This window comes from Neovison vison, chromosome 2 (genome assembly GCF_020171115.1).
Source record: "Neovison vison isolate M4711 chromosome 2, ASM_NN_V1, whole genome shotgun sequence".
Classification (NCBI taxonomy): domain Eukaryota; kingdom Metazoa; phylum Chordata; class Mammalia; order Carnivora; family Mustelidae; genus Neogale; species Neogale vison.
The window spans coordinates 104,991,245-105,018,697 of record NC_058092.1 but is presented as its reverse complement, the minus strand read 5'-3'; the positions used below and the strand labels follow the sequence as shown (position 1 = coordinate 105,018,697).

The 27,453-nt window shown below is 40.1% G+C and overlaps 1 protein-coding gene across 2 annotated transcripts in view; it reads right to left on the bottom strand.

The window, feature by feature from the left end:
• The window catches only part of CHD1L (chromodomain helicase DNA binding protein 1 like), an 82,088-nt gene that overhangs the window by 29,353 nt on the left and 25,282 nt on the right, over nucleotides 1-27,453 (bottom strand). Inside the window, exons 2-10 of one of the 2 annotated variants that reach the window (XM_044239059.1) lie at nucleotides 26,163-26,275; nucleotides 23,236-23,342; nucleotides 22,587-22,701; nucleotides 21,774-21,805; nucleotides 18,032-18,113; nucleotides 7,659-7,821; nucleotides 5,510-5,665; nucleotides 4,240-4,332; nucleotides 1,038-1,134 (exon numbers count right to left, since the gene is read on the bottom strand). In XM_044239059.1, coding sequence (XP_044094994.1) covers nucleotides 1,038-1,134; nucleotides 4,240-4,332; nucleotides 5,510-5,665; nucleotides 7,659-7,821; nucleotides 18,032-18,113; nucleotides 21,774-21,805; nucleotides 22,587-22,701; nucleotides 23,236-23,342; nucleotides 26,163-26,275 — 958 coding nt within the window. The remainder of the gene's footprint in view (nucleotides 1-1,037; nucleotides 1,135-4,239; nucleotides 4,333-5,509; nucleotides 5,666-7,658; nucleotides 7,822-18,031; nucleotides 18,114-21,773; nucleotides 21,806-22,586; nucleotides 22,702-23,235; nucleotides 23,343-26,162; nucleotides 26,276-27,453) is intronic. The other variant, XM_044239060.1, reaches the window with a different exon arrangement.

The window sequence follows — 27,453 nt, the reverse complement described above, 5'->3', positions numbered from 1 at the left end:
TTTCATCACCTTGAAATTAAAGGGTTGTAAAGATGTTTACGGGTCCTCCTCCACCTCTAACACACTTATACTAGATATATCAAAGCCAATAAAATACACTGAGACATGCAATTATTTGGCTTGCACATTCCTAATGTTGGGTAGTTTTGCCAAATCTCAGGTCTTACGGTTAGTTCAGGCTCACTAGACACAGTTGCGCTGAAGGGACAACTTTGAAATCCTTGGGAAGCTGGGCTTTTTCTAAACTTCTTTGTCCCTCTGGGGACCAGGAGGATGAGGTAGAGGCTGGATACCAAGCCATTGAACATTTAGCTGAACCTTTAAAGGTTCCAGGAATGACTCAATCTTCTGCTACCCAACCCATGTTTCTGGGTAAGAGTTCTGCAAGTTCTCTTTGAACAAAACCCTACAGGTTAACAAAGATGCCTATTTACTAAGCCTTCATTAGGTGCCAATTCAGTGTAAGGTAATAGCAGGCAAGTAAAAAAGAAATGTTCAATGTTATCTCTGTTTTGGGGGAACCAAACAATACAGCTGGAGTAATGAGATCCCTACACATCAATTAAACAGAGAGCAGATTAAGGGAGTGCACTGCCAAATGCTGGATTAGGATCCTAGGTGCTGTAGGAATTCAGGAAAGGGAAGGAAGATTATGGAGGGGATAGGGTGGGGTGGGAAGGGGTGTGGGTGTAGTTGCAGTGAAGGTGGAACCCGAATCAGGGTCTTTAAAAAAGGACAACTGGAATGAGTCTCAAGAAATCAGTGAATTCAGGCACCTGACTGGCTCAGTCGGTTAAGCATCTGCCTGGCTCAGGTCATGATCCCGGGGTTCTGGGACGGAGCCCCACACTGAGCTCCCTGCTCAGGGAGAAACCTGCTTCTCCCTCTCCCTGCTCCCCCCACTCATGTTCTTTCCTTCACTATCTCTCTCTCAAATAAATAAATAAAATCTTAAAGAAAAAAAGGAAGAAATCAGAGAATCACCTGGTTTTAAAAAATTATCAGCTCAGATCAGAAAATGTAAACTAACCACCTACCTGGAATACAGGAATGCCAGCAGCTTATCCAATAGATGAAGTTTCCCACTGGCCTCAATCAGGTGGTCCCCAATCTCAAAAGGCTCTGGTTCCACACCTGAAAAAAAAGAGAACCTATTCCCAATAATGTGTCCCCTGACCAGGGCAGACTCCTTAAGTACAGAAGCTGATGGTGAGGCTACAGCAAGAGGCCAAGCTCCTTCTAAATGACAATGGGCCCTAGTCTCATCTCTCTTTGAGACATTTTATAATTATTTGTATGATAATCTTGGTCCTGCTTAACATCAATCAGAGAGCATAACACTCCCAACATGCCTAATAAACGCTCACCCAAGAAACAGGCCCACTCTTTACAAGAAGGAGGCACAAGGACATGCTAAAAGCCAGAGAATTGAAAATTTGAGACTCACTCAAGAAAACAAATCAAGAAATAATGCTTATAGACCAGTGGAACAGAGTAGAGAGCCCAGATATGGACCCTCAACTCTATGGTCAATTCATCTTCGACAAAACAGGAAAAAATATACAGTGGAAAAAAGACATTCAATAAATGGTGCTGGGAAAACTGGACAGCTATATGTAGAAGAATGAAATTCGACCATTCTCTTGCTCCGTACACAAAGATAAACTCAAAATGGATAAAAGACCTCAACGTGAGACAGGAATCCATCAGAATCCTAGAGGAGAACATAGGCAGTAATCTCTTCGATATCAGCCACAGCAACTTCTTTCAAGATATGTCTCCAAAGGCAAAGGAAACAAAAGCCAAAATAAACTTTTGGGACTTCATCAAAATCAAAAGCTTCTGCACAGCAAAGGAAACAGTCAAGAAAACAAAGAGGCAACCCACGGAATGGGAGAAGATATTTGCAAATGACAGTACAGACAAAAGGTTGATATCCAGGATCTATAATGAACTCCTCAAACTCAACACACACGAAACAGGCAAACATATCAAAAAATGGGCAGAAGATATGAACAGACACTTCTCCAATCAAGACATACAAATGGCTATCAGACACATGAAAAAATGCTCATCATCATTAGCCCTCAGGGAGACTCAAATTAAAACCACATTGAGGGATCACCTTACACCAGTTAGAATGGCCAAAATTAACAAAACAGGAAACAACATGTGTTGGAGGGGATGTGGAGAAAGGGAAACCCTCTTACACTGTTGGTGGGAATGCAAGTTGGTGCAGCCTCTTTGGAGAACAGTGTGGAAATTCCTCAAGAAATTAAAAATAGAGCTTCCCTATGACCCTGCAATTGCACTCCTGGGTATTTACCCCAAAGATACAGATGTCGTGAAAAGAAGGGCCATCTGTACCCCAATGTTTATAGCAGCAATGGCCACGGTCGCCAAACTATGGAAAGAATCAAGATGCCCTTCAATGGATGAATGGATAAGGAAGATGTGGTCCATATACACTATGGAGTATTATGCCTCCATCAGAAAGGACGAATACCCAACTTTTGTAGCAACATGGATGGGACTGGAAGAGATTATGCTGAGTGAAATAAGTCAAGCAGAGAGAGTCAATTATCCTATGGTTTCACTTATTTGTGGAGCATAACAAATAGCATGGAGGACAAGGGGTGTTAGAGAGGAGAAGGGAGTTGGGGTAAATTGGAAGGGGAGGTGAACCACGAGAGACTATGGACTCTGAAAAACAATCTGAGGGGTTTGAAGTAGCAGGGGGGTGGGAGGTTGGGGTACCAGGCGGTGGGTATTATAGAGGGCACAGCTTGCATGGAGCACTGGGTGTGGTGAAAAAATAATGAATACTGTTTTTCTGAAAATAAATAAATTGAAGAAAAAAAAAAAAAAAGAAAGAATGCTTAGATGTATTAACTAGTAATTCTCAAGGTGGAGGGGAGGGGGTGGCAGTCAGAATAACCTAGAGGGCTTCTTTCAAAATCCACACGTTCCCAATGTCCCCTGCCTTAAAAAAAGATTCTGAAATGTACCTGATTAAGATTCTGTGACATTTAAAACAATTCACAGTGCTACTTACAAATATTCCCTTAAAATGACTCCAGCAAACCCTCCACACTGATCCTATCCATTCTAGTGCCCTCACGGCTACAGAAGTCCTAGAAGTATTCCAAAAGCTACCCATCTGAGTGAATCAAAAAAGCCCTCATTTGGTATGTAGCTAAAGCAGCACTTAGAGGCAAATTTACAGACATCTCTAAAATGGAGGGGAAGCAGAAAAGAAGGATGAGGAGGAGCAGAGGTAGGGAAATGGAGAAGAAAGCACTGTTCTAGAAGGCAAAGGAAGAATATGTTTCAAGAAAGAAGTTATCAACTGTGTCAAAGGTTTTGAGAGATTAATTAAAATGCGAACTGACAACCATCAGGAGATCCCTGGTAAACCCGCAAAGTTCAAGGGTGGTAACGAAAGGCTGACAATGGAGTGGGTTTAAGACAATGGGACATCTAGGGGCACCTGGATGGCTCAGTTGGTTGAGCATCTGACTCCATCTCAGCTCAGGTCTTGACGTGAGGGTCATGAGTTCAAGTCCTGGACTGGGCTCCACAGTTGGCTGAGAGTGGAGCCCACTTTTAAAAAAATAAGAAAAAAGGGGTGCATGGGTGGCTCAGTCATTAAGTGTCTGCCTTCGACTCAGGTCATGATCCCAGCGTTCTGGGATTAAGCCCCACATTGAGCCCCACATTGAGACACATTCTCCCTCTCCAGCTCCCCCTGCTTGTGTTCCCTCTCTCACTATCTCTCTCAGCCATAAATAAATAAAATCTTTAGGGGAAAAAAAAAGACAATGAGACATCTAATCATGAAGAAATGATCCCTAAAGCCAGATTATGAGACAATCCATAAAACAAGCAGCCCTGAGATTCTTCAAAACTATAATTTCAGGGAAGATCAACAAAGGCAACAAACAAATAAAAACCCCCGAGTAATGTTTCTGGATTATAGGAGAATAAAGAGACAAATTCAGATCTATGACTCGATTTTGAATTTAAAGAGAGAAGAAAATCAAAGGCATAAAGAGACACTAAGGGGACAATTGAAAAAAGTTGACTATGAACAATATATTAGGTTACATCAACATATAATTAACAAAAGAAAATGGGGGAAAAGCTAGACAGTAAATACAGGCAATTCTTTTGAAAAATGATGTGGCCACAGAAATGTTCATGAAAAGCAATGTGAGGAAAAAAGGGCATTTGTCTCACCATCAAACAGATATGGATGATCCACACACTTTCGAAGCTGGGACAAGACATTCTGAAGTTTAACTTTCTTTGCCATCTCATTTTCAAATGCATCTGAAAACAGCAACAGACAGAGAGATATGGATTACTAGTAGAACAAAAACAAAAAACAAAACAAAAACGCTAAGTTAACCTTACTTGTTCAGTAATAGATCTCTTAAACCTGTAATAACCTCCTAAATTTCACTGAATTGTATTAAGAATTAACAGCATAGGGGCGCCTGGGTGGCTCAGTAGGTTAAGCTTCTGCCTTCGGCTCAGGTCATGATCCCGGGGTCCTGGGATTGAGCCCTGCATCAGGCTCTCTGCTCAGCGGGGAGCCTCCTTCCTCCTTTCTCTCTGCCTGCCTCTCTGCCTACTTGAGATCTCTGTCAAATAAATAAATAAAATCTTAAAAAAAAAAAAAAGAAAGAAAGAACGAACAAACGAACGAACAGCACAGGGGCGCCTGGCAGGCCTCTGCCTTCAGCTTGGGTCATGGTCTCAGGGTCCTGGAATCGGACCCTGCATTGGGCTCTCTGTTCGGCGGGGAGCCTGCTTCCCCCTCTCTCTCTGCCTGCCTCTCCTCTCCGCCTACTTGTGATCTCTTTCAAATAAATAAATAAAATCTTAAAAAAAAAAAATTAACAGCTTATTCACACAAAATTTTCTTAACTATCACTTTGTTTTAAGGAAGCCTAACTATAAAATGAATTCCGGAGCATGTTGTTATTTTATACAATTCTAAAGTCCTTTCTTTAACTACTGTTGTGGAGCCAAGGGATAAAATAACACAGAGTGACAGACTGTTCTGCTCCTCTCTCTGTTCCCACTCCCAATTCCTCTCAGTGAATCTGATCCAACAAAACAGCTTTGCAATGTGTTAAATATCTGATAGGGTGGGAAGATGAAAGGCATGACTGGCATACCTAGAAGTGTTTGCTTAACTAACTTCCACATAGTAAGGACAACTGGGGGGGGGGGATTTCACAAGTGCAACAACCAATTAAGTCTGTTTTACTGTAAAGACACCCCACACGGTTTCACTGCAGCTTACCTGAACATTATTCAGAATACAAAATTCCATCCGTATTACTACACAAACCAAGTAGGATAACAAAATATTTACTCACTTAGTACATGCATACCCACTAGTACGCATGCCTAGCATTTATTTTGAACAATCATCCTGGGATAATAATAAAATCCCCTCCTTGTTTAGTTTCTAAACAATCAAGTGCCCTCTGATTACCTAAGTCTTTCATCAAAATGGCCTTGTAGTATCTTTTCTGCAGTGCTGACATGCCATGGTATAGCACTACCTCTGTCTTCTTGGGAAGCTCTGTAGCTACCTCAGCTTTCACCCGCCTCAACAGAAATGGCTGCAAGAGTTTGTGTAGTTCCCTTGCTGTGTAAGGGAAAAAAACAACAACAACAACAAGAGCAGGATGAAATTTTCAGGCCAGTTCCACATGCTAGACCAGTATGGTGATTTTTCATAGTACAGGTGAACATAGAACCTTGAACATAAGTTTGAACTGCGCAGGTTGACTTAAATGCAGATTTTTTTTTCAATAAATACAATAAATACAGTACTACTGTAAGTATATTTTTGCTTCCTTAGGATTTTCTTAGCATTTTCTTTCCTCTGGGTCACTTGACTGTTAAGAATACAGTCTAACACATATAACACACCAAATATGTGGTCGTTGTTTACATTACCATTAAAGCATCCAATTAATGGCAGGCTATTAGTAGTTAAGTTTGGGAAGTCAAAAGTTACAGCAGATTTTCGACTGTGTGGGGGCCATCAACATCCCTAACCCCTGGTTGAAGGGCCAACCGTATTTCTTCCTTCACTGGGTTCTTTTTCCCAACTCCTCCTGAAATTGTTACTGGCTGTCAACTTAAGAACTAGGAACACTCAAAGAACTTAATATTTAGGGGCACCTGGGTGGCTCAGTTGGTTAAGCAACTGCCTTCGGCTCAGGTCATGATCCTGGAGTCCTGGGATCAAATCCCACATCAGTCTCCCTGCCTGGCAGGAGTCTACTTCTCCCTCTGACCTCTCCCCTCTCATGCTCTCAAATACATACATAAAATCTAAAAAAAATTTAAAAAGAACTTAATTTTTATTAATAATTTCCCATCTGCATGAAGTTTTACTGTTTCCAGGATACTTGTGCACTTAATCTGATAAACCACCATAAGAGCTCAGAAGTAGAGGGACAAATAGTATTGTCCCCATTTTTTAAGATTAGTTTATTTATTTGAGAGAGAGAACATGAGAGTGGAGAAGGTCAGAGGGAGAAGCAGACTCCCCACGGAGCTGGGAGCCCAATGCGGGACTCGATCCCAGAACTCTGGGATCACAACCCCAGCTGAAGGCAGTTGCCCAACCGAGCCATTTAGGCGCCCAAATAGCTAAGTTAAGCACACCTTATTCAAAGTTACACAGCTGGACACCAATGTTGCTATTATTCAGACCCAGTTCTTTTCAGTTCAGTATCTTTGTTCCTTCCCCAGGCATCATGAACTTCAAAAACTAGCCTGAACTGGAATTCCGCTGCATGTTGGATTGCCAGGTACAGCAAATAAAAATACAAGAATGCAGTGAGATATAAATTCCACATAAACAACAAAATAATTTTGTAATAGGAGTATGTCCCATGTAATATTTGACTGGGGGGGTCATATATTTTATCTGGCAACCCTAAACATGGAGGCAATCGGAGGAGATTCCCAGGTAATCTCAAGCTTGTGGTACGGACATTTCTGCTGTGAGAAGCTCTTCCAATTCATACTCCCCTAGTACAAATATCCCCACTAGTCAGCATGCTTAGCACTTATTTTGCACAATCATCCTGGGATAACAATATGGGGGATAGACAGGTAATTCAACAAGGCAGTGGGGCAAAAGTACAAGAGGAAGAAGACTGCAACTGGCAGCTGTATAGATGATGGCTCCCCTCCTTCGCTTCCACCACCCACTTATCCCAGACTCTTGGTTTTGATGCACTGTTAACAGAAACCCCGTGCTATGAAATGCCGAGGAGTGGTTTCTGCCTCAGGAAATAGCACCGAAAGTTTAACAAATTACAAAAGTAAAGAAGTTATGTGTTGAAGTGGGGGGAGAAGCAGACACTTTGTACTTCTTCCCAAAATGATCCATTAAGCCCTCCTGCAGAATCATGTAACAAATAAGAATCACGAATAGCAGACAACTGGGAACAACCTGAGGGATCTGGCACCACCTCAGTTTTGTGTGGCTCTTTATCTCCCTAGGAGGTGTCCTCCAGTTATCAATTCTCTTTCTTTTCACCTATAACCCCATATCTGTTATGCACCAGGGCAGGTTCTAGGCCCAGACTTTCTGGATGATTTCTAGGAAGGGAACTTGCCTGACTCAGACTCCTTCTCAATATCCTGGTAATGTTGAACAAAATCTCCCACCTGCTCCTTGGGAAAGAGGTCAGGCTCCACAAAGCTGAGAAGAGAGTAGAGCTCTTGGAGGCTGTTCTGGATGGGAGTTCCGGTCAACAGGAGACTGAAGACTACTGAGAACTCAAATATATAAATGAATAAAGTAAAAAACCCATAAACCAAGAACACCAAGTTCCCCATTACAACCTTTACCTGTACAGAGAGAGGCGTAATTAATGGGATGACCCTGAGGACATGAAACCTGAAGACTGGTTCAAGCTGTATACTAGAGATCTGATATAGGAAGTAATACCTCTTCAGCTGTAAGAAGGGGACAATAATTCTGTGAAGGAGATACTATTACAAGGAGGTAAGGAAAATCACTGTGTGAATTCTGAAGTACTACATGAGCATCTGATATGGCTATCATTATTCAATCTTAGTGGGGATTCAAGCTGTATTTTATTACCCACATGGATGAGTCTACTGAGGCATCAGAGGCACATGGTGCATACTCAAGCAGTCTGAAAAAGCTACAGCATCAGCCCCACCACTACAAGTGAGAAGCAAGAAGATCTACACTAAAAGAATGTCCTTCTGTACAACTTTACAGAGCATCACATTCAAAACATCAAGACTTCTAGATGTTTCTGGGCCTTATACAGCCCAAAATGAAAGAAATTCTTTAAATTTTGAGCAACAGGTAAGAAGAAGAATACAAGACTAATGAAATAGAAAGTTAGGAAAGACAATAATAGGTATTAAGTTAAGCAAAGGACAACCTCTAAACTAACATTAATAAGAACTTACACCATTTGAGTTAAATAATGCAGCAAAAGCAGAGAGCCATATCCTGTATGTTATTTTAAAAACTGAAATACAGTATGATACATTGATACATATATACCCATATGTACATACACACACCTTATTTTTTTTTAAAGATTTTATTTATTTATTTGACAAACAGAGATCACAAGTAGGCAGAGAGGCAGGCAGAGAGAGAGGAGGAAACGGGCTCCCCGCTGAGGAGGGAGCCCGATGTGGGGCTCGATCCCAGGACCCTGGGATCATGACCTGAGCCAAAGGCAGAGGCTTTAACCCACTGAGCCACCCAGGTGCCCACACACCTTATTTTAAATATAGAAATACAGTATATTTTAGTTTCTAAAATAATATATATGCATATTTATGTATTTGGGTGTTCACATGCATAGCAAAGGATATGGCAGCAGATGTACCAAACGTTAATGTATGCACAGGAGTAAGATTATTGATGATTTTTAATTTTATTCTTGTTTCTACATTTTGATTTGGGAGAGGTCGTAAGAAGATACTGATTAATATCAGAAAAGGCAACAGATGGAATGACACAAATAAAACTGATTTGAAAACGTTACATTACTTTTTTTTTTTGCAATCTCCTTTTTTTGCTTTCTTTTTATTAAATTGTTTCATCAATGTCCACCCACTCATGCCTGCTCTGCTGCTGGGCAATGTTTTCATAGCATTTAAGTATGGGAACTGGTCAGAAATAAATGCTTTCAACAACCAACTGACCTCTTTACAATGTGTTCATCAAGCAAAAAGCTGGGGTGATCAAAAAATATGAAGTCAAAAAGATCATCAGGATTGTTGGTCACTATAGTCAACTTACACTGTCATATGAGCCAATGTATTTATTCACGGTAGTGTCCATTTAGTATAAAAACTTTTAACTGGGTGAAAAAAATCCAGAAACAATCTCTTTGTATACAGTTTTTTTTTAAAGATTTTATTCATTTATTTGACAGAGAGAGAGCACAAGTAGGCAGAGCAGTAGGCAAACGAGAGGGAGAAGCAGGCTTCCCTCTGAGCAGGGAGCCCTACACAGGCTTGATCCCAGGACCCTGAGATCATGACCTGAGCCAAAGACAGACGCTCAACCAACTGAGCCACCCAGGTGCACCAGTATACAGAATTTTTAAAACTTCTTTGTGTGTGATACTTTGCAAATATATCCCATGTTGCTAAATATTCCTCTACATAATTTTTCATGGCAGCCTTACTTTGTCAAGGTACTGCTCTTACTTTGTGAATATACTTTGTAAATGCAAATGAGGTATAGCATAAATTGTACAACCAACTCCCTATGTTTCACTATAAATTGCTGCCAGCTCTTACAAACACGTTGAAAACAATACTGTAAAGGGCGGAAAGGCACCACCCTTCTCCCCACCTCTCAGCCCTATCAATAAATACATTTCTTTTCAACCAACAAGTTGTCTGCAATTCAAACCCCATATCATGCTTAGATGACACAGAAATTCCTCACATAATCCCTCTGAGACTCAGTTTCCTTATGAATAACAAGGAAAGACTCTGGGACTGGCAAGAGAACTTCGTTTCTCCACTCCAAACCCCGGGGTTCCTTTACAACACCTGGTTCTCTTCTCCCATCATGCATTAGTAAACTGGCATGGTAGTTTATGAAGCAGTCTCTTATAAGGTTATGTGCCAGAATAGGACAATCTCTTGGGAAAAAGATATTATTAAGGAGTCCCTAAAGGAAGGCAAAAGACATCATAGAGCAGAGGGGGCCCACCAGGGGATAGCAATCTTTGAGAATGGACTAGTAACAGTGGCCGTATCTGCATTACAATGCTAAAAACTACTAACTTTTAGCCAGTAAACAGAAAATTCGGACCTAAGACTTTCCTCCAAGCCACCTCTAACTTTATTAATTCATTTGTGATAGGACATGTTATACAACAGGGAGCAAACCTCAAATGATGGCCACAGGAATTTCCATACATGGTCTCATTTAAAGATCAGCAAGGAGAAGGGCACTTCTTACTCACAAGCTGTTCCCTTGGCTCCTAAGAAAAGAGGGCAAATCTAGGGCTACACTGACATTTCTCATTTCTCATTGTGCCAGAATGGTGCAGAGATCAAGAGAAGGGAATGAGATTAAGGGTATCACACTTACAAGTATGACAAAGGCAAGGGAGACTAGAGCTAACAGTCAATGGCATGCAATGGGGTGGGTTTCTTCATTACTCCATGTGAATTATCAAATATCTTTTTTTTTTAATTTTATTTATTTGACAGAGAGAGAGATCACAAGTAGGCAGAGAGGCAGGCAGAGAGAGAGGGGGAAGCAGGCTTACTACCAAGCAGAGAGCCCAATGCGGGGCTTGATCTCAGGACCTTGGGATCATGACTTGAGCTGAAAGCAGAGGCTTAATCCACTGACCCCCCAGGCTCCCCTGAATTATTAAATCTTTTAAAAAGGTAAATGGGGAGGGGAGGAGTCAAGATGGCGGAGAAGTAGCAGGCTGAGACTACCTCAGCTAGCAGGAGATCAGCTAGAGAGCTTATCTAAAGATTGCAAACACCTGCAAATCCATCGGCAGATCGAACAGAAGAACAGTAATTCTAGAAACAGAAAAACAACCACTTTCTAAAAGGTAGGACTGGCGGAGAAGTGAATCCAAAGCGACGGGAAGATAGACCCCGGGGGGAGGGGCCGGCTCCCGGCAAGCGGCGGAACAACAGAGCACAAAATCAGGACTTTTAAAAGTCTGTTCCGCTGAGGGACATTGCTCCGGAGGCTAAACAGGGGCGAAGCCCACGCGGGGTTGGCGTGACCTCAGGTCCCGCGGGGTCACAGAAGGATCGGGGGTGTCTGAGTGTTGCAGAACTTGCGGATATTGGAACGGGAAAGCCGGCTGCAGAGACAGAGCCGACAGTAAGCTCGCAGCTTGGAGTTGCCTTGAACCGGTCGCAAGCTCGGTGAGCTCGGAGCGCGGCCGGAGGTTAGGCAGACGCGAGTTACTAGGAGCTGTTCGCTGAGGGCGCACAGGGGAGCGGGGCCCGGGCTCTCGGCTCCTCCGGGCTGGAGACCAGGAGGCCGCCATTTGTATTCCCGTCCTCCGGAACTCTACGGAAAGCGCTCAGGGAACAAAAGCTCCTGAAAGCAAAGCCGAGCAGATCACTCAGCCCGGCCCCTGGTAAGGGCGGTGTAATTCCGCCTGGGGCAAAGACACTTGAGAATCACTACACCAGGCCCCTCCCCCAGAAGATCAACAAGAAATCCAGGCAAGACCAAGTTCACCTACCAAGGAGTGCAGTTTCAATACCAAGGAGAGAGCAGCAGAATTCCAGAGGAGGAGAAAACAAACCACAGAACTCATGTCTTTCTGCCTGTGATTTTTTAGTCTTGCAGTTAATTTAATTTTTTTCTTTTTCATTTTTTTTCTCTTCTTCTGCTAAAATTTTTTATAACTTTTACCCTTTTCTTTTTTAATGTTTTTTAACTAGATTATCTAATATATATATTTCTTTCTTTTTTATACTTTTCTTTATTCATTTTCTTTTTTTTTAATTCTTTTTTTTTCTTTCTTTCTTTTTGAACCTCTTTTTATCCCCAAATCAGAAGAGATCCTAATCTCTTCAATCTTTTTTTTTCTTAATTCTTTTTTAAATTCTTGATTGAATTTTTAATTCAATCTTTTTTTTAATTCTTTTTTTCTTTTTTTTCTTTCTTTCTTTTTGAACCTCTTTTTATCAACAAATCAGAGGAGATCCCAATCAGAAGAGATTGGGAGATCCCAATCAAAGGAGATCCCAATCAGAGGAGATCCCTCACCCAATCCTGAGGGGGGAGAAATCCCCCCTCATGATTTGGGATCTCTTCTGATTTGGTTAAAGCATATTTTCCTGGGATTGTTGCCACCCTTTTAGTATTTTACTTGCTCCTTCATATACTCTTAGCTGGACAAAATGACAAGGCGGAAAAATTCACAACAAAAAAAAGAACAAGAGGCAGTACCGAAGGCTAGGGACCTAATCAATACAGACATTGGTAATATGTCAGATCTAGAGTTCAAAATGACAATTCTCAAGGTTCTAGCCGGGCTTGAAAAAGCCATGGAAGATATTAGAGAAACCCTCTCCAGAGATATAAAAGCCCTTTCTGGAGAAATAAAAGAACTAAAATCTAACCAAGTTGAAATCAAAAAAGCTATTAATGAAGTTCAACCAAAAATGGAGGCTCTCACTGCTAGAATAAATGAGGCAGAAGAAAGAAATAGAGATATAGAAGACCAAATGACAGAGAATAAAGAAGCTGAGCAAAAGAGGGACAAACAGCTACTGGACCATGAGGGGAGAATTCGAGAGATAAGTGACACCATAAGACGAAACAACATTAGAATAATTGGGATTCCAGAAGAAGAAGAAAGAGAGAGGGGAGCAGAAGGTATACTGGAGAGAATTATTGGGGAGAATTTCCCCAATATGGCAAAGGGAACGAGCATCAAAATTCAGGAGGTTCAGAGAACGCCCCTCAAAATCAATAAGAATAGGCCCACACCCCGTCACCTAATAGTAAAATTTACAAGCCTTAGTGACAAAGAGAAAATCCTGAAAGCAGCCCGGGAAAAGAAGTCTGTAACATACAATGGTAAAAGTATTAGATTGGCAGCTGACTTATCCACAGAGACCTGGCAGGCCAGAAAGAGCTGGCATGACATTTTCAGAGCACTAAACGAGAAAAACATGCAGCCAAGAATACTATATCCAGCTAGGCTATCATTGAAAATAGAAGAGAGATTAAAAGCTTCCAGGACAAACAAAAACTGAAAGAATTTGCAAACACCAAACCATCCCTACAGGAAATACTGAAAGGGGTCCTCTAAGCAAAGAGAGAGCCTACAAGTGGTAGATCAGAAAGGAGCAGAGACAATATACAGTAAGAGTCACCTTACAGGCAATACAATGGCACTAAAATCATATCTCTCAATAGTTACCCTGAATGTTAATGGGCTAAATGCCCCAATCAAAAGACACAGGGTATCAGAATGGATAAAAAAACAAAACCCATCTATATGTTGCCTCCAAGAAACTCATTTTAAACCCGAAGACACCTCCAGACTTAAAGTGAGGGGGTGGAAAAGAATTTACCATGCTAATGGACATCAGAAAAAAGCAGGAGTGGCAATCCTTATATCAGATCAATTAGATTTTAAGCCAAAGACTATAATAAGAGATGAGGAAGGACACTATATCATACTCAAAGGGTCTGCCCAACAAGAAGATCTAACAATTTTAAATATCTATGCCCCCAACGTGGGCGCAGCAAACTATATAAACCAATTAATAACAAAATCAAAGAAACACATCAACAATAATACAATAATAGTAGGGGACTTTAACACTCCCCTCACTGAAATGGACAGATCATCCAAGCAAAAGATCAACAGGGAAATAAAGGCCTTAAATGATACACTGGATGAGATGGACATCACAGATATATTCAGAACATTTCATCCCAAAGCAACAGAATACACATTCTTCTCTAGTGCACATGGAACATTCTCCAGAATAGATCACATCCTCGGTCCTAAATCAGGACTCAACCGGTATCAAAAGATTGGGATCATTCCCTGCATATTTTCAGACCACAATGCTCTGAAGCTAGAACTCAACCACAAGAGGAAGTTTGGAAAGAACCCAAAAACATGGAGACTAAACAGCATCCTTCTAAAGAATGAATGGGTCAACCGGGAAATTAAAGAAGATTTGAAAAAAATCATGGAAACAAATGATAATGAAAATACAACGGTTCAAAATCTCTGGGACACAACAAAGGCAGTCCTGAGAGGAAAATATATAGCGGTACAAGCTTTTCTCAAGAAACAAGAAAGGTCTCAGGTACACAACCTAACCCTACACCTAAAGGAGCTGGAGAAAGAACAAGAAAGAAACCCTAAGCCCAGCAGGAGAAGAGAAATCATAAAGATCAGAGCAGAAATCAATGAAATAGAAACCAAAAAAACAATAGAACAAATCAACCAAACTAGGAGCTGGTTCTTTGAAAGAATTAATAAAATTGATAAACCCTTGGCCAGACTTATCAAAAAGAAAAGAGAAAGGACCCAAATAAATAAAATCATGAATGAAAGAGGAAAGATCACAACTAACACCAAAGAAATACAAACTATTATAAGAACATACTATGAGCAACTCTACGCCAACAAATTTGACAATCTGGAAGAAATGGATGCATTCCTAGAAACATATAAACTACCAAAATTGAACCAGGAAGAAATAGAAAGCCTGAACAGACCCATAACCAGTAAGGAGATTGAAACAGTCATTAAAAATCTCCAAACAAACAAAAGCCCAGGGCCAGATGGCTTCCCGGGGGAATTCTACCAAACATTTAAAGAAGAACTAATTCCTATTCTCCTGAAACTGTTCCAAAAAATAGAAATGGAAGGAAAACTCCCAAACTCATTTTATGAGGCCAGCATCACCTTGATCCCAAAACCAGACAAGGATCCCATCAAAAAAGAGAGCTATAGACCAATATCCTTGATGAACACAGATGCAAAAATTCTCACCAAAATACTAGCCAATAGGATTCAACAGTACATTAAAAGGATTATTCACCACGACCAAGTGGGATTTATCCCAGGGCTGCAAGGTTGGTTCAACATCCGCAAATCAGTCAATGTGATACAACACATCAATAAAAGAAAGAACAAGAACCATATGATACTCTCAATAGATGCTGAAAAAGCATTTGACAAAGTACAGCATCCCTTCCTGATCAAAACCCTTCAAAGTGTAGGGATAGAGGGCACATACCTCAATATCATCAAAGCCATCTATGAAAAACCCACCGCAAATATCATTCTCAATGGAGAAAAACTGAAAGCTTTTCCACTAAGGTCAGGAACACGGCAGGGATGTCCATTATCACCACTGCTATTCAACATAGTACTAGAAGTCCTAGCCTCAGCAATCAGACAACAAAAGGAAATTAAAGGCATCCAAATCGGCAAAGAAGAAGTCAAATTATCACTCTTCGCAGATGATATGATACTCTATGTGGAAAACCCAAAAGACTCCACTCCAAAACTGCTAGAACTTATACAGGAATTCAGTAAAGTGTCAGGATATAAGATCAATGCACAGAAATCAGTTGCATTTCTCTACACCAACAACAAGACAGAAGAAAGAGAAATTAAGGAGTCAATCCCATTTACAATTGCACCCCAAACCATAAGATACCTAGGAATAAACCTAACCAAAGAGGCTAAGAATCTATACTCAGAAAACTATAAAGTACTCATGAAAGAAATTGAGGAAGACACAAAGAAATGGAAAAATGTTCCCTGCTCCTGGATTGGAAGAATAAATATTGTGAAAATGTCTATGCTACCTAAAGCAATCTACACATTTAATCCAATTCCTATCAAAGTACCATCCATCTTTTTCAAAGAAATGGAACAAATAATTTTAAAATTTATATGGAACCAGAAAAGACCTCGAATAGCCAAAGGGATATTGAAAAACAAAGCCAAAGTTGGTGGCATCACAATTCCGGACTTCAAGCTTTATTACAAAGCTGTCATCATCAAGACAGCATGGTACTGGCACAAAAACAGACACATAGACCAATGGAACAGAATAGAGAGCCCAGAAATAGACCCTCAACTCTATGGTCAACTAATCTTCGACAAAGCAGGAAAGAATGTCCAATGGAAAAAAGACAGCCTCTTCAATAAATGGTGTTGGGAAAATTGGACAGCCACGTGCAGAAAAATGAAATTGGACCATTTCCTTACACCACACACAAAAGTAGATTCAAAATGGATTAAGGACCTCAATGTGAGAAAGGAATCCATCAAAATCCTTGAGGAGAACACAGGCAGCAATCTCTTCGACCTCAGCCGCAGCAACATCTTCCTAGGAACATCGCCAAAGGCAAGGGAAGCAAGGGCAAAAATGAACTTTTGAGATTTCATCAAAATCAAAAGCTTTTGCACAGCAAAGGAAACAGTTAACAAAACCAAAAGACAACTGACAGAATGGGAGAAGATATTTGCAAACGACATATCAGATAAAGGACTAGTGTCCAAAATCTATAAAGAACTTAACAAACTCAACACCCAAAGAACAAATAATCCAATCAAGAAATGGGCAGAGGACATGAACAGACGTTTCTGCAAAGAAGACATCCAGATGGCCAACAGACACATGAAAAAGTGCTCCATATCACTCGGCATCAGGGAAATACAAATCAAAACCACAATGAGATATCACCTCACACCAGTCAGAATGGCTAAAATCAACAAGTCAGGAAATGACAGATGCTGGCGAGGATGCGGAGAAAGGGGAACCCTCCTACACTGTTGGTGGGAATGCAAGCTGGTGCAACCACTCTGGAAAACAGCATGGAGGTTCCTCAAAATGTTGAAAATAGAACTGCCCTACGACCCAGCAATTGCACTACTGGGAATTTACCCTAAAGATACAAACGTAGTGATCCAAAGGGGCACGTGCACCCGAATGTTTATAGCAGCAATGTCCACAATAGCCAAACTATGGAAAGAACCTAGATGTCCATCAACAGATGAATGGATCAAGAAGATGTGATATATATATACACAATGGAATACTATGCAGCCATCAAAAGAAACGAAATCTTGCCATTTGCGACAACATGGATGGAACTAGAGTGTATCATGCTTAGCGAAATAAGTCAAGCGGAGAAAGACAACTATCATATGATCTCCCTGATATGAAGGAGTGGTGATGCAACATGGGGGCTTAAGTGGGTAGGAGAATAATCCATGAAACAAGATGGGATAGGGAGGGAGACAAACCATAAGTGACTCTTAATCTCACGAAACAAACTGTGGGTTGCTGGGCGGAGGGGGGTTGGGAGAAGGGGGGTAAGGTTATGGACATTGGGGAGGGTATGTGCTTTGGGGTAAATTGGAAGGGGAGATGAACCATGAGAGACTATGGACTCTGAAAAACAATCTGAGGGGTTTGAAGTGGTGGGGGGGTGGGAGGTTGGGGTACCAGGTGGTGGGTATTATAGAGGGCACAGCTTGCATGGAGCACTGGGTGTGGTGAAAAAATAATGAATACTGTTTTTCTGAAAATAAATAAATTGGGAAAAAAAAAAAAAGGTAAATGGGGAAATGGTAATATATGTCAGATGTATCTGCTACTGCACACAGAAGAGTTTTAACAGATTATTTCTAATTACCCCTCTGAAGAAGATCAAAAGAGTTGAAACATTTCCAAAAATACAATATATTTTATTGAAATAGTACTTATTATCTGATGCCCAGATTCCAGTAAATGTTGTCTCCTACGTAAAAGATAAGAGGAAGAAGTTAGGCCATATTAAGTACCACCTCTATCACCCACAAAATGTTTATTTGGCCCTATAGAAATTTGACTAAAAAAAAAAAAAAGTTTCAATTTAACTAACTCTATACAGGTCCAAGATAGTGTTTTTTCAAAAGAAGTTGTACAAAAACTACAGACTATCCTGTGAGTTTACCTCCGAAAGGGTCTTATGCAGCAAGGAGCTTTGGTTTTTCAACCTGTGAGCTTCATCCACAACAAGTACACTCCATGGGAAGCTGTGAGAGAAAAATCCAAGCTTTCAGTTTTGTGTAACCCAAGCATATATCTCATAGCCAAAAAGTCTTACCATACAACTAGCACTAATATTGGAAGGACTAATATTAAGCCCATTCTACTAGAGACACACTCAAATTGCCTTTTTTTCTTTTTTAAATTTATTTATTTGAGAGAGAGCGTGTGCAAGAATGGACAGAAGGAGCAGAGGGGGCAGAGAGAAAGAATCTCAAGAAGACTCTACTGACTATGGAGCACCACACAGAGCTTGATCCCTCGATTCTGAGATCATGACCTGAACTGAAATCAAGAGTCGGATGTAACCCAGGCACCTCTCAAATTACCTTCTTATCTGAAAGTTTGCCATTTTATATAAGACAACATCTGGACAAGGTACTAAGGGAATTTGTTTTCCAAGATGGGAAAGGTCTGTGCATAAAACCAGAAAGGAAGGAGCTAGAGACAAAAAGCAAAAGGAAACATTTATGACTACCTACTATGTACCAGACCCTATGCTTGGTTGGGGCTTTATGCCTGTCATTTAATCAAAAGAATATGGTGAGTAGACATTGTTCTGCTCATTTTACTAACAAGGAGACTAAAGCTCAGAAAGGTTAGGTGACTTGGTCAAGGTCATAAAGCTAAAATAAGGTAGAGCTGAGATTTAAACACAGAAGAAAAATCAAGAGGAAATGATGTCACAGTAGCTTAAAAAGTGTTTTAGATTTAAAAATGGAAAAGCAGTGAGTAAGATCAAATGTTACAGACATTCAGGAAGATATATCCATTGGATATACTATGGAAGCCATCGGTGGCTATTGCTAGAGCACACAAAAAATTTCAAAATAAGGAAAAATATGTACTTATGAATATGTTCCAAGCTGATTTAAAATAACAAAAAGTTGAAAATAAATAAGTCCAATTATACATATTATTCAGTATTTTAAATACTATGATCATCTTACAATAAAAAGGCCCATGATAACTAAAAAATGTATAAATATTACATATCTTCTCACAAATGAGAAACCATGCGAGAGATAGCAAAGTGAAAGTTACAAGGTCTTTACATTTTTATTTTGTTTGCAAACATTGTGTAATCTCGTTACTTTTTTTTTTAAGATTATTTATTTGAAAGAGAGAGCACAAGGGGGAAGGAGAAGGTGGGAGAAGCAAACTCCCCACTGAACAGGGAGCCAGAGGTGGGGCTCAATCCTAGGACCCTGAGATCATGACCTGAGCTGAAGTCAGACACTTAGCCAACTGAGCCACCTAGGTGCTTATTATATTTTTCTTATACTTAAAAAACAAAATGTATATACAAGTAAGACAGAACAATGGAAAGATAGTGGGTAGGGAAATAAAAATCACTCAAAAATTGAGAAAGATCTACAGCAGATGTTGGCCTTACAAGAAAGAAGCCCTCTTCCTCTGAGAAAATCCAGAAAATAGGTGCAGGAACAGAAACCTAGCACCATCTACCTATTGAGAGCGATGCAGCTGGAGGGAAAACTGGGGGTCCAAAGAGAGTAGGAACTGGGATCATTCCTACTGGGTAGCACTTGGAGGAGATGCATTTAAGCATTATGAGGAGTAGTGTCCTACTGGTGTTGGAGAGTGGTCATGAGATAAGGTGGCAAATAGCCATAAAATAGCACCTGGCCTGTTAAAATCATCATTCAAAACAATTTAGGTCCTATCTCCTTGTGAAGAACTGGGTATTAAAGTCTTACATAGAGCAGGCATGCAGTAAAAGCTTATTCAGTGAAGCAGCCTACAGGAAGATGGATGTGGGCTCAGTGGAAGAAAGGAGGTCAAATCACTCATCAAAGAACACCAAAGTACACTAAAGGATGCTCCCTGGAGGGGAAGAGGTGGGAGTGAATTCCAGCAGTGAATGGAGAATGGGATGAGGGAACTTCTAAACCTCTTGACCCGAAGATTTCGTAGGTCTATTATCAAAAAAAATTTTCGTATTTTTCACATTGGTATATATACCATTTTAATTCTCCACTAAACCTCTTTAGGGCAGATATTACACTTTCTGACTCTTCTCAATGTGTGATACAGTAATATACAAAATAACCTTGTCAAGTGTATCAAAAGAATAAATCTGTGTCCCTGGGGTTCATACTGTTAGTCAATATTATGAATGGCCTCTTATTATTTAGGTTCTTAAATTCACATGGGATGAATTCAAGATGGATGATTTAATATAAAAAGATATTATTTCTGATGAATAATGTGAAACTCCAGGGCAGTTAGATAATTTAAGAAGCTGTCCCCAGGGTTTGTTTTGTTTTTTCTGGAATCAGTATCAGATGTTTGTTTATTTATTTATTTATTTATTGAGAGGGTCTCTTAAAAGGTCTCCACAGCACTGAGTGCTGCATTTGGATATCTGCTTTGCCATTACTATCAATGTAGCCTTGGCTGGATTACTTAACCACCTACTTTCCTCATCTATTAATACCAACAATAAATAATACCTGCCTACTAGGGTTTTCATGAAGATTACTTAGGACAATTTAAATACCCAGAAACAAGTATATCCTAATCTTCTAGGCTGCTGAGACTTCCCACTCCCTCTACTGGAGTATACATCCTCTTAGGGAGCTCTGTAGTTTACTTTCCTGGCACTGCTCGTAACTCTCAAACAGTGATTTTCCAAAAAGAAAAGATCTTCAACAAGAATTAAGTTGGATATTAAAAATAAAAGAAGACAGAGGGAAAGTATATTTTCTTAAGAATAAGATAACGTGCTCACTTAAATTAAACTTAAGTGAACCAAAATACAGGAATGGAGAGTCACAAAATCTATGACTAGGAAGTTAGTGTCTCCCAATAAGATGAAAATAGACATCCAACTCGGAAGAACCTAGATAAGAAAGAACATGTAAATTACTGGTAAAGTGCTTTGAAAACAACTTTCTGAGTATTAAAGATGCAAATCCCCACTTAAACACATCATAACTATGAATTGTATGGAGAATGAAATCCTGTCAACACATCTTTTCTTCTGTACCTAAAGTCTGGCTAATGTTTAATTTACATTGTAACTCGTAGTCTGACCCTATATTGTAACCTGTCACCCCTAATATCAGGTGGTATGAAGAATTAAATCTACGTTTCCTATCCCTCATGAGCTGATATGAAAGCCTGAAAGCTGACTACTTAAAAGTGTATTTAAAACTCCCTTTCTAAAAAGTAAATTGTACAGTACTGACTGCTACTTTAGGATACTTCTAGGAAAAGGCTCAAATAATTCACCTCTATATTATTGTAGAATCTCCAAATAGCAGTCCTGAAAGGTATCTATGCCATTTGCAATGAAAAGAATCTAGTGTTTATTAACCACCCACCATGTACATCTTGTTTAATCCTCACAACAGCCACCCAGAGCGAGATTTAATTATCCTCATTTCACAGACGAAGACCCTGAGGTTCACCAAGGTTAAGTAACCCAAGGATACACAGCTAATGAGAATGGGCTATAGTGCAGGACTCCCGCTGTGCCACCTGTCTTAGTGTGAGACTCACAGAATACATACCAGGAAGATGTACCAGACATATGATGAAAGAGACAAAGTACTAAAATGTAAAGACAAGACATGACACTCATGATATATTCAACAGTTTCTGAAGCAGTGCGACATACTCACGATTTTAGAAATGATGAATCTTTCAAGCAAATCTGAAAAATTAAGAAAAAAGACACTGTAACTAGTACTAACATAACTGATATTATAAACTAGTTTATTAGCTAAATCCTATAGTTTAAGTGAGTTAAGTCTCATTCATTAAGTAAAAAAAGTTCTGAATCTAATTTTATGTAGCACTATCAAAAATAGAAAACAAAACACAGGCACAAGTAAGTGCAAGATCTTGCTTACAGTCACCCAGTCTTCACTTAAAGAATAGGAGCTTAAGCCTCTGCCTTCGGCTCAGGTCATGATCTCAGGGTCCTGGGATTGAGCCCATATCAGGCTCTTTGCTCAGCAGGGAGCCTGCTTCCTCCTCTCTCTGCCTGCCTCTCTGCCTACTTGTGATCTCTTGTCTGTCAAGTAAATAAATAAAATCTTTAAAGAAAAAAAAAAAAAGAACAGGAACTTAAAATGAAACTAGAACTTAATGTCCTCCACTCCCATTTTGCAGTAACAGACAATGCCTCAGCCCACAAAACCCTTTCTCCTACCTACCTGCCTCCTCCTCCTATTCACCAGCCAAGTGACACCTCCCTGGGGAACGTTCACCCTTGATGCACCAAGAAAGAGAGAGAGATAACCAACTAATTCGGAGTACAATGGTCCTTCACTTCCTTTGGTCATGGTCCCTGTCTAAGAATCTAATGGAAGTAAACTTTTCTTCCAGAAAAATGTATGCTCTCAAAAGAAAGTTAAATTTAATTCCAGTGGCTTCTACAACTTCTACAGTCCCAGGTTAAGAGTTCTTGCTATAGAGAAATAAATGGATACCTCATAGGTAGTTAGCAGCACATGAAAACGTGACTCTTGTTTTAGGTCTTGCTGTAGATGGGCTCTCTCCTCCTTGTCCCCTGCATACATTATACAGGAAAGACCTGGCGCAAATCTGAATCCAAGAAAAGAGGTAGATGAACACCAACACAGAGCCTAAGGGAAGGGTGTATATATATGGAAAAGTACATTTCATAGAAGGATTAAGGATGTGCAGACTTCATGATGTCCTGCAATCACAAAGAGTCCTGGGACTCTGGATTCTTATCTAGAGTAAAGGTAAAACTATGGGTAAGTTCCTGTGTGAAAAGGCAGAAGGGTTGGATGAATACAAGGGCACTATACTAATTCTAAAGAGAAAGCTAGTTTTTCCATGTTGGTGACTTCCCATGTCACTGTGAAAAAGATGGTTTCCCCTTTAGTTCAGCAAAATTTACTGAGTACTGATCTTCAAATTGCCAAACAATAACATCCACTGCATCTTCCCCCCATCAGATTCTTTCTCTACCTATATTGCCTCGGGTCAGAGTTTTCTGGAGGAAATAAAATCACTGATTGGGACAGTATGTTGTTTTATCATCTTTCACATATCACCCAGAAAAAAAATCTTAATGCAAAAAGCAAAGTTGCAGCTACATCTGCTCTGTACCTCTCCATCTCTTCTCTCCAGTTGCTCAAAACAGACAAGGGGCAAAGAATCAGAAACGGTCCTTCATCATTTAATCTTCCTGCCAAGTAAATGAAGAGAGCAATAGTCTGGAACACACAAAAAGAAGGCAGTTTTTATCACATTTCCCGATGAGAAACAACCACAAAGTTCCCATAACCTTGGAGGGAACACAAACTCGTACAGAAGACTTAGTGTACAAAAAATATATATATACAATTCTCCACACACCATGAGTTATCCACTCCTAAAGTGAAATCACGTAAGCGTAAACATAATTGCCAAGGAAATCTATGGCACTTAGTTACATCTACAGTTAACAAGCAGTGGTGCTCAGTATTTATGTAATTGAGCCCTGTGATACAAAGGGGAAAAAAATCAGAAAGAAAAGAAATGAAAACAAATGCAAATAATGCACAAGATCAAGAAAACTCTGAAAACATAAGGTAAGAACATCCAAGATGTGACTAAAGATGACCTACCATGTGGTGGTCTCCGCTGCTTGCCACACTCTCCTGAAGGAGGATATTTTCCTTCCTAATTTCTTCCCTCATTTCCCTAGTGTTTTCTTCCTTCTGCCTGCATTTATAGAGCACCTTCTATTTGCTAATAAGCACTAATCTCAGTTCAAGTATATCATTGAACAAAAAAGACAAAACTCCCAGCTCTCCTGGAGCATACATTCTAGTGAAGAAAACAAACAATAAATGACACCTTGTAACCTTAAGTAGGCACATAAAACAAAAATTTTTGTAAAGCCCAAAAAGCATATTCTAGGACATGACTGTATGTACTCTGACTAGAAGTTTCTCTAAAAGGTTGCTGTGATATACAGAGAAAATAGCACTCTTTTATAAAACAAAATGTCTGAGGAGCACCCATCCCCAAATGCTAAACCATGCTAAGAAAATCTATCCTAAAGATACAATCCAAGATCCTGAAAAAGTTGCATGCCCACGGGATGTTTACACTGAGGTTAATAAAGCCCAAAAAGAGGGGACAAAGGGCCATCCCTTATCTGCAGGATATTTAAATTATGATGAATTCTCTTGAGGGAATCTTATATAGCCAGCAGATGATGACTTGAAGGATATAAAAAAATGGGTAATTACAATTACAAAGTTATCAGATAAGTTAAGATACAAACTATATGTGTACTATAACGTCAACCATTTAAAATACACAGCTATTTTACGCTTTATGATTAGAGTGTTGTGGCTAGAAGGTGGCAGTTACTTCTTAACTGAGATTACTTAATTTTATAATGGAAATCATTTTCTTCTTTCTAAATAATTTCCTTTTTAACTACTCACCACGTCCCAGCCCAGACCGTACCAGAGCAATTGCCCAGTGAGTACTTACTGGAATAAGATCATTCTGTTTAGCTTTTGTTTGAGGAGACTATTTGAGAGAACATTTATCTTCGGTTACTATAAACCACATATATCCACAAAATTAATTTGGATTCACTAGTGAATCCTACCAAACATTTACAGAAGAAACAATGTCAATTTTACACAAATTCTTTTAGAAAGCCAAAGGGGACAAAAACTTCTCAGCTCATGCTATGAGTCCATCTTTCCCAGAAAACGAAAACCAAGGGCATTATGAGTAAACTACAGACAAGTATCCTGCATGAACACAGATGCAAAAATCCTAAACAAAATCTTCGTAACATGAATTTGGAGGTATAATAGTTCCAAGTCACTTAAAGTAGAGCTACATGAACACCCTGGAGAAAGGCAAAGGACAAGTGGAATGTGCTGGCTCTGAATGAATCAGCAGGATTCCAATGTGCACAGCAAAGGAGACTACACGGAGGGCTCTGTACATGATCTCAGTGTCTCTTAGCCTGGCTCTCCCAGAGACATCCAGAAAACTTACATTTGTTCCAGTTCCATAGTTCTCAGTTCAGGAATATACTAGAACACAATTATCTGTCTGAGAAACCTGAAGACGACAAATGAGGTCCTTGAGATACCATACTCAGAGGTCATTTTGTATTCTGCATAACCCCAGGATCAATGAGGAACACCTGGCTTAAAGTAGTCTCCAACATATGGTCAGATAGAACCTATAGCACTATGTGCAGAACTGCTCCAAATGGATGTTTATGTACGTGACGTCAGACATGCAGGGGGCAATCGAGCTTCCAAAGGGATCAATGAGACCTTCACTCATTCTGTGTGTTTACTGGTAAAAAACCTTTTTGGTATGGGGTAACTTATATGTCCACGGTTTCTCATCAAGTCGGCTCTGCTGTATATTTTGACTACAGTGACTTTCTTTAGTATCCTATAGATGAGTAAACCTTGTGTGACTAACCCAGGGGGTGTCTGTGTCTAGACTTTGAATCGAGCCAAGCCCACCACTGACATCTGACAATACAGGGCTGTACTGGTGATCCTCCTACCAGAATAATCAATCTCAATGCCCAAGGAGACCACACCTGATTCTCCAGGTCTCTGGACTGGGTGCTCCCACTAGATGTCTAAGGCATTTGGGAAGACAGGATTCTTTCTCTGTACTTCTCTAGCAAGACACATAAATGAGAAGTGGCCCTACCACCCACTGAGGAAGTGAGGTAAACAGATTCAGTTAACTAAGTAGAAGTACTGCTAACGAGGGCAGCATCCATTTCATCTGGAGGGTGGGGGCACATGACACAGACATATTAACATAGAGAAAAACCCTGACCATTAATTACAATCCCAGGTCAAATGACCCAGTTCAAAACCATCCCCATAACTAGGAAAGTCAGTTCCAAGGTCATAATCTCTTAACAAAGGTTCAGGCATTTCACCTCTTAGTATAAACACCCATACTAGTAGCTAACAGCTGAAGATAGTGATGAGTTGTGAGGAAGTATTTCAGCAGAGGTGAACAGTGGTCACTCCACAGTAACCTACCTGGCAGGTCTTACCCAGGCCCATCTCATCTCCCAGGATGCAGCCATTCTGACCATGAAAGCACTGGGCAAGCCAGTTGACTCCCTCCAGCTGATAAGAGCGTAGATGAATCCCTAGAAATAAAAAATAAAGCAAGTCTGAAAAGCAGCCATTTCAGCACACATAAGCTATCTTCTAAGACTTCCACTGTAAGAACACCACAGCTATATCCCTTGATGGGGAGTTAGAGAAATGTAAATATGTAGCAACTTCCAAATAACTTCTTTTTTTCTTCCCAAATGACTTTTTGAGCAAACTCAGTCACTATTTTATTTGAAGCCCTAAAACTGCCTGTCCACATCACAGGATCCACTTGACAGATGAGAAAGTCAACCTGAGGATTTGGCTTCTATACTGCCTGGCTCCCATATCAGTGTCCATTCTAGGAATGAGGCATTACTAATGCAAATAACCATAGTGCAACTGCTTGACTGCAATAATTTAAGTCTGCCATCCATGGTAAAGGAAAAAAAAAATCAAGATAGGATTAGATTAAATTATATTTCAATAGAGGAGCAGTACTGTTAAGAACTAAAATAATGTTGTATAGAGAAGTTTAACTGTGCACAACAGCAGAAAACATCTGAAATTCACATGGAGCTTCTGCTCTTTTCTCTCTCCCTTGGGGGAAAAAAATCCAATTTCAGAGAATAACCATATCTGGGGGAAAAGGGAAGACTCAAACACACTTTAACAAAAATATAACTTTCTGGTTTGAACTTATGACCTTTAAAAAGAAACTAGATGGTATATAGTAATTGTAGAACATTAAAACAATGAACAAGTTATTTTTATTAAGCACTTCCTAAATACCAGGAAGAGCAGCAAACACTCTACATAAATTGTTTCATTTGATACTTATCACAATCTCATGTACTAGGTATGATCCCCATTCATAGGTTAGAAAATTCAGATAACTGAGGCTCTAGTTCAAGATGGCAGTGTAGGGGGGCGCCTGGGTGGCTCAGTGGGTTGGGCCGCTGCCTTCAGCTCGGGTCATGATCTCAGGGTCTTGGGATCGAGTCCTGCATCAGGCTCTCTGCTCAGCGGGGAGCCTGCTTCCTCCTCTCTCTCTGCCTGCCTCTCTGCCTACTTGTGATCTCTCTCTGTCAAATAAATAAATAAAATCTTAAAAAAAAAAAAAAAAAAGATGGCAGTGTAGGGGTGGTGCTGAAGGGATGGGCAAAATGGGTGAAGTAAAGTGCGAGATACAAGCTTGCAGTTATGGACAGCATAGGAGTATGGTCCATGA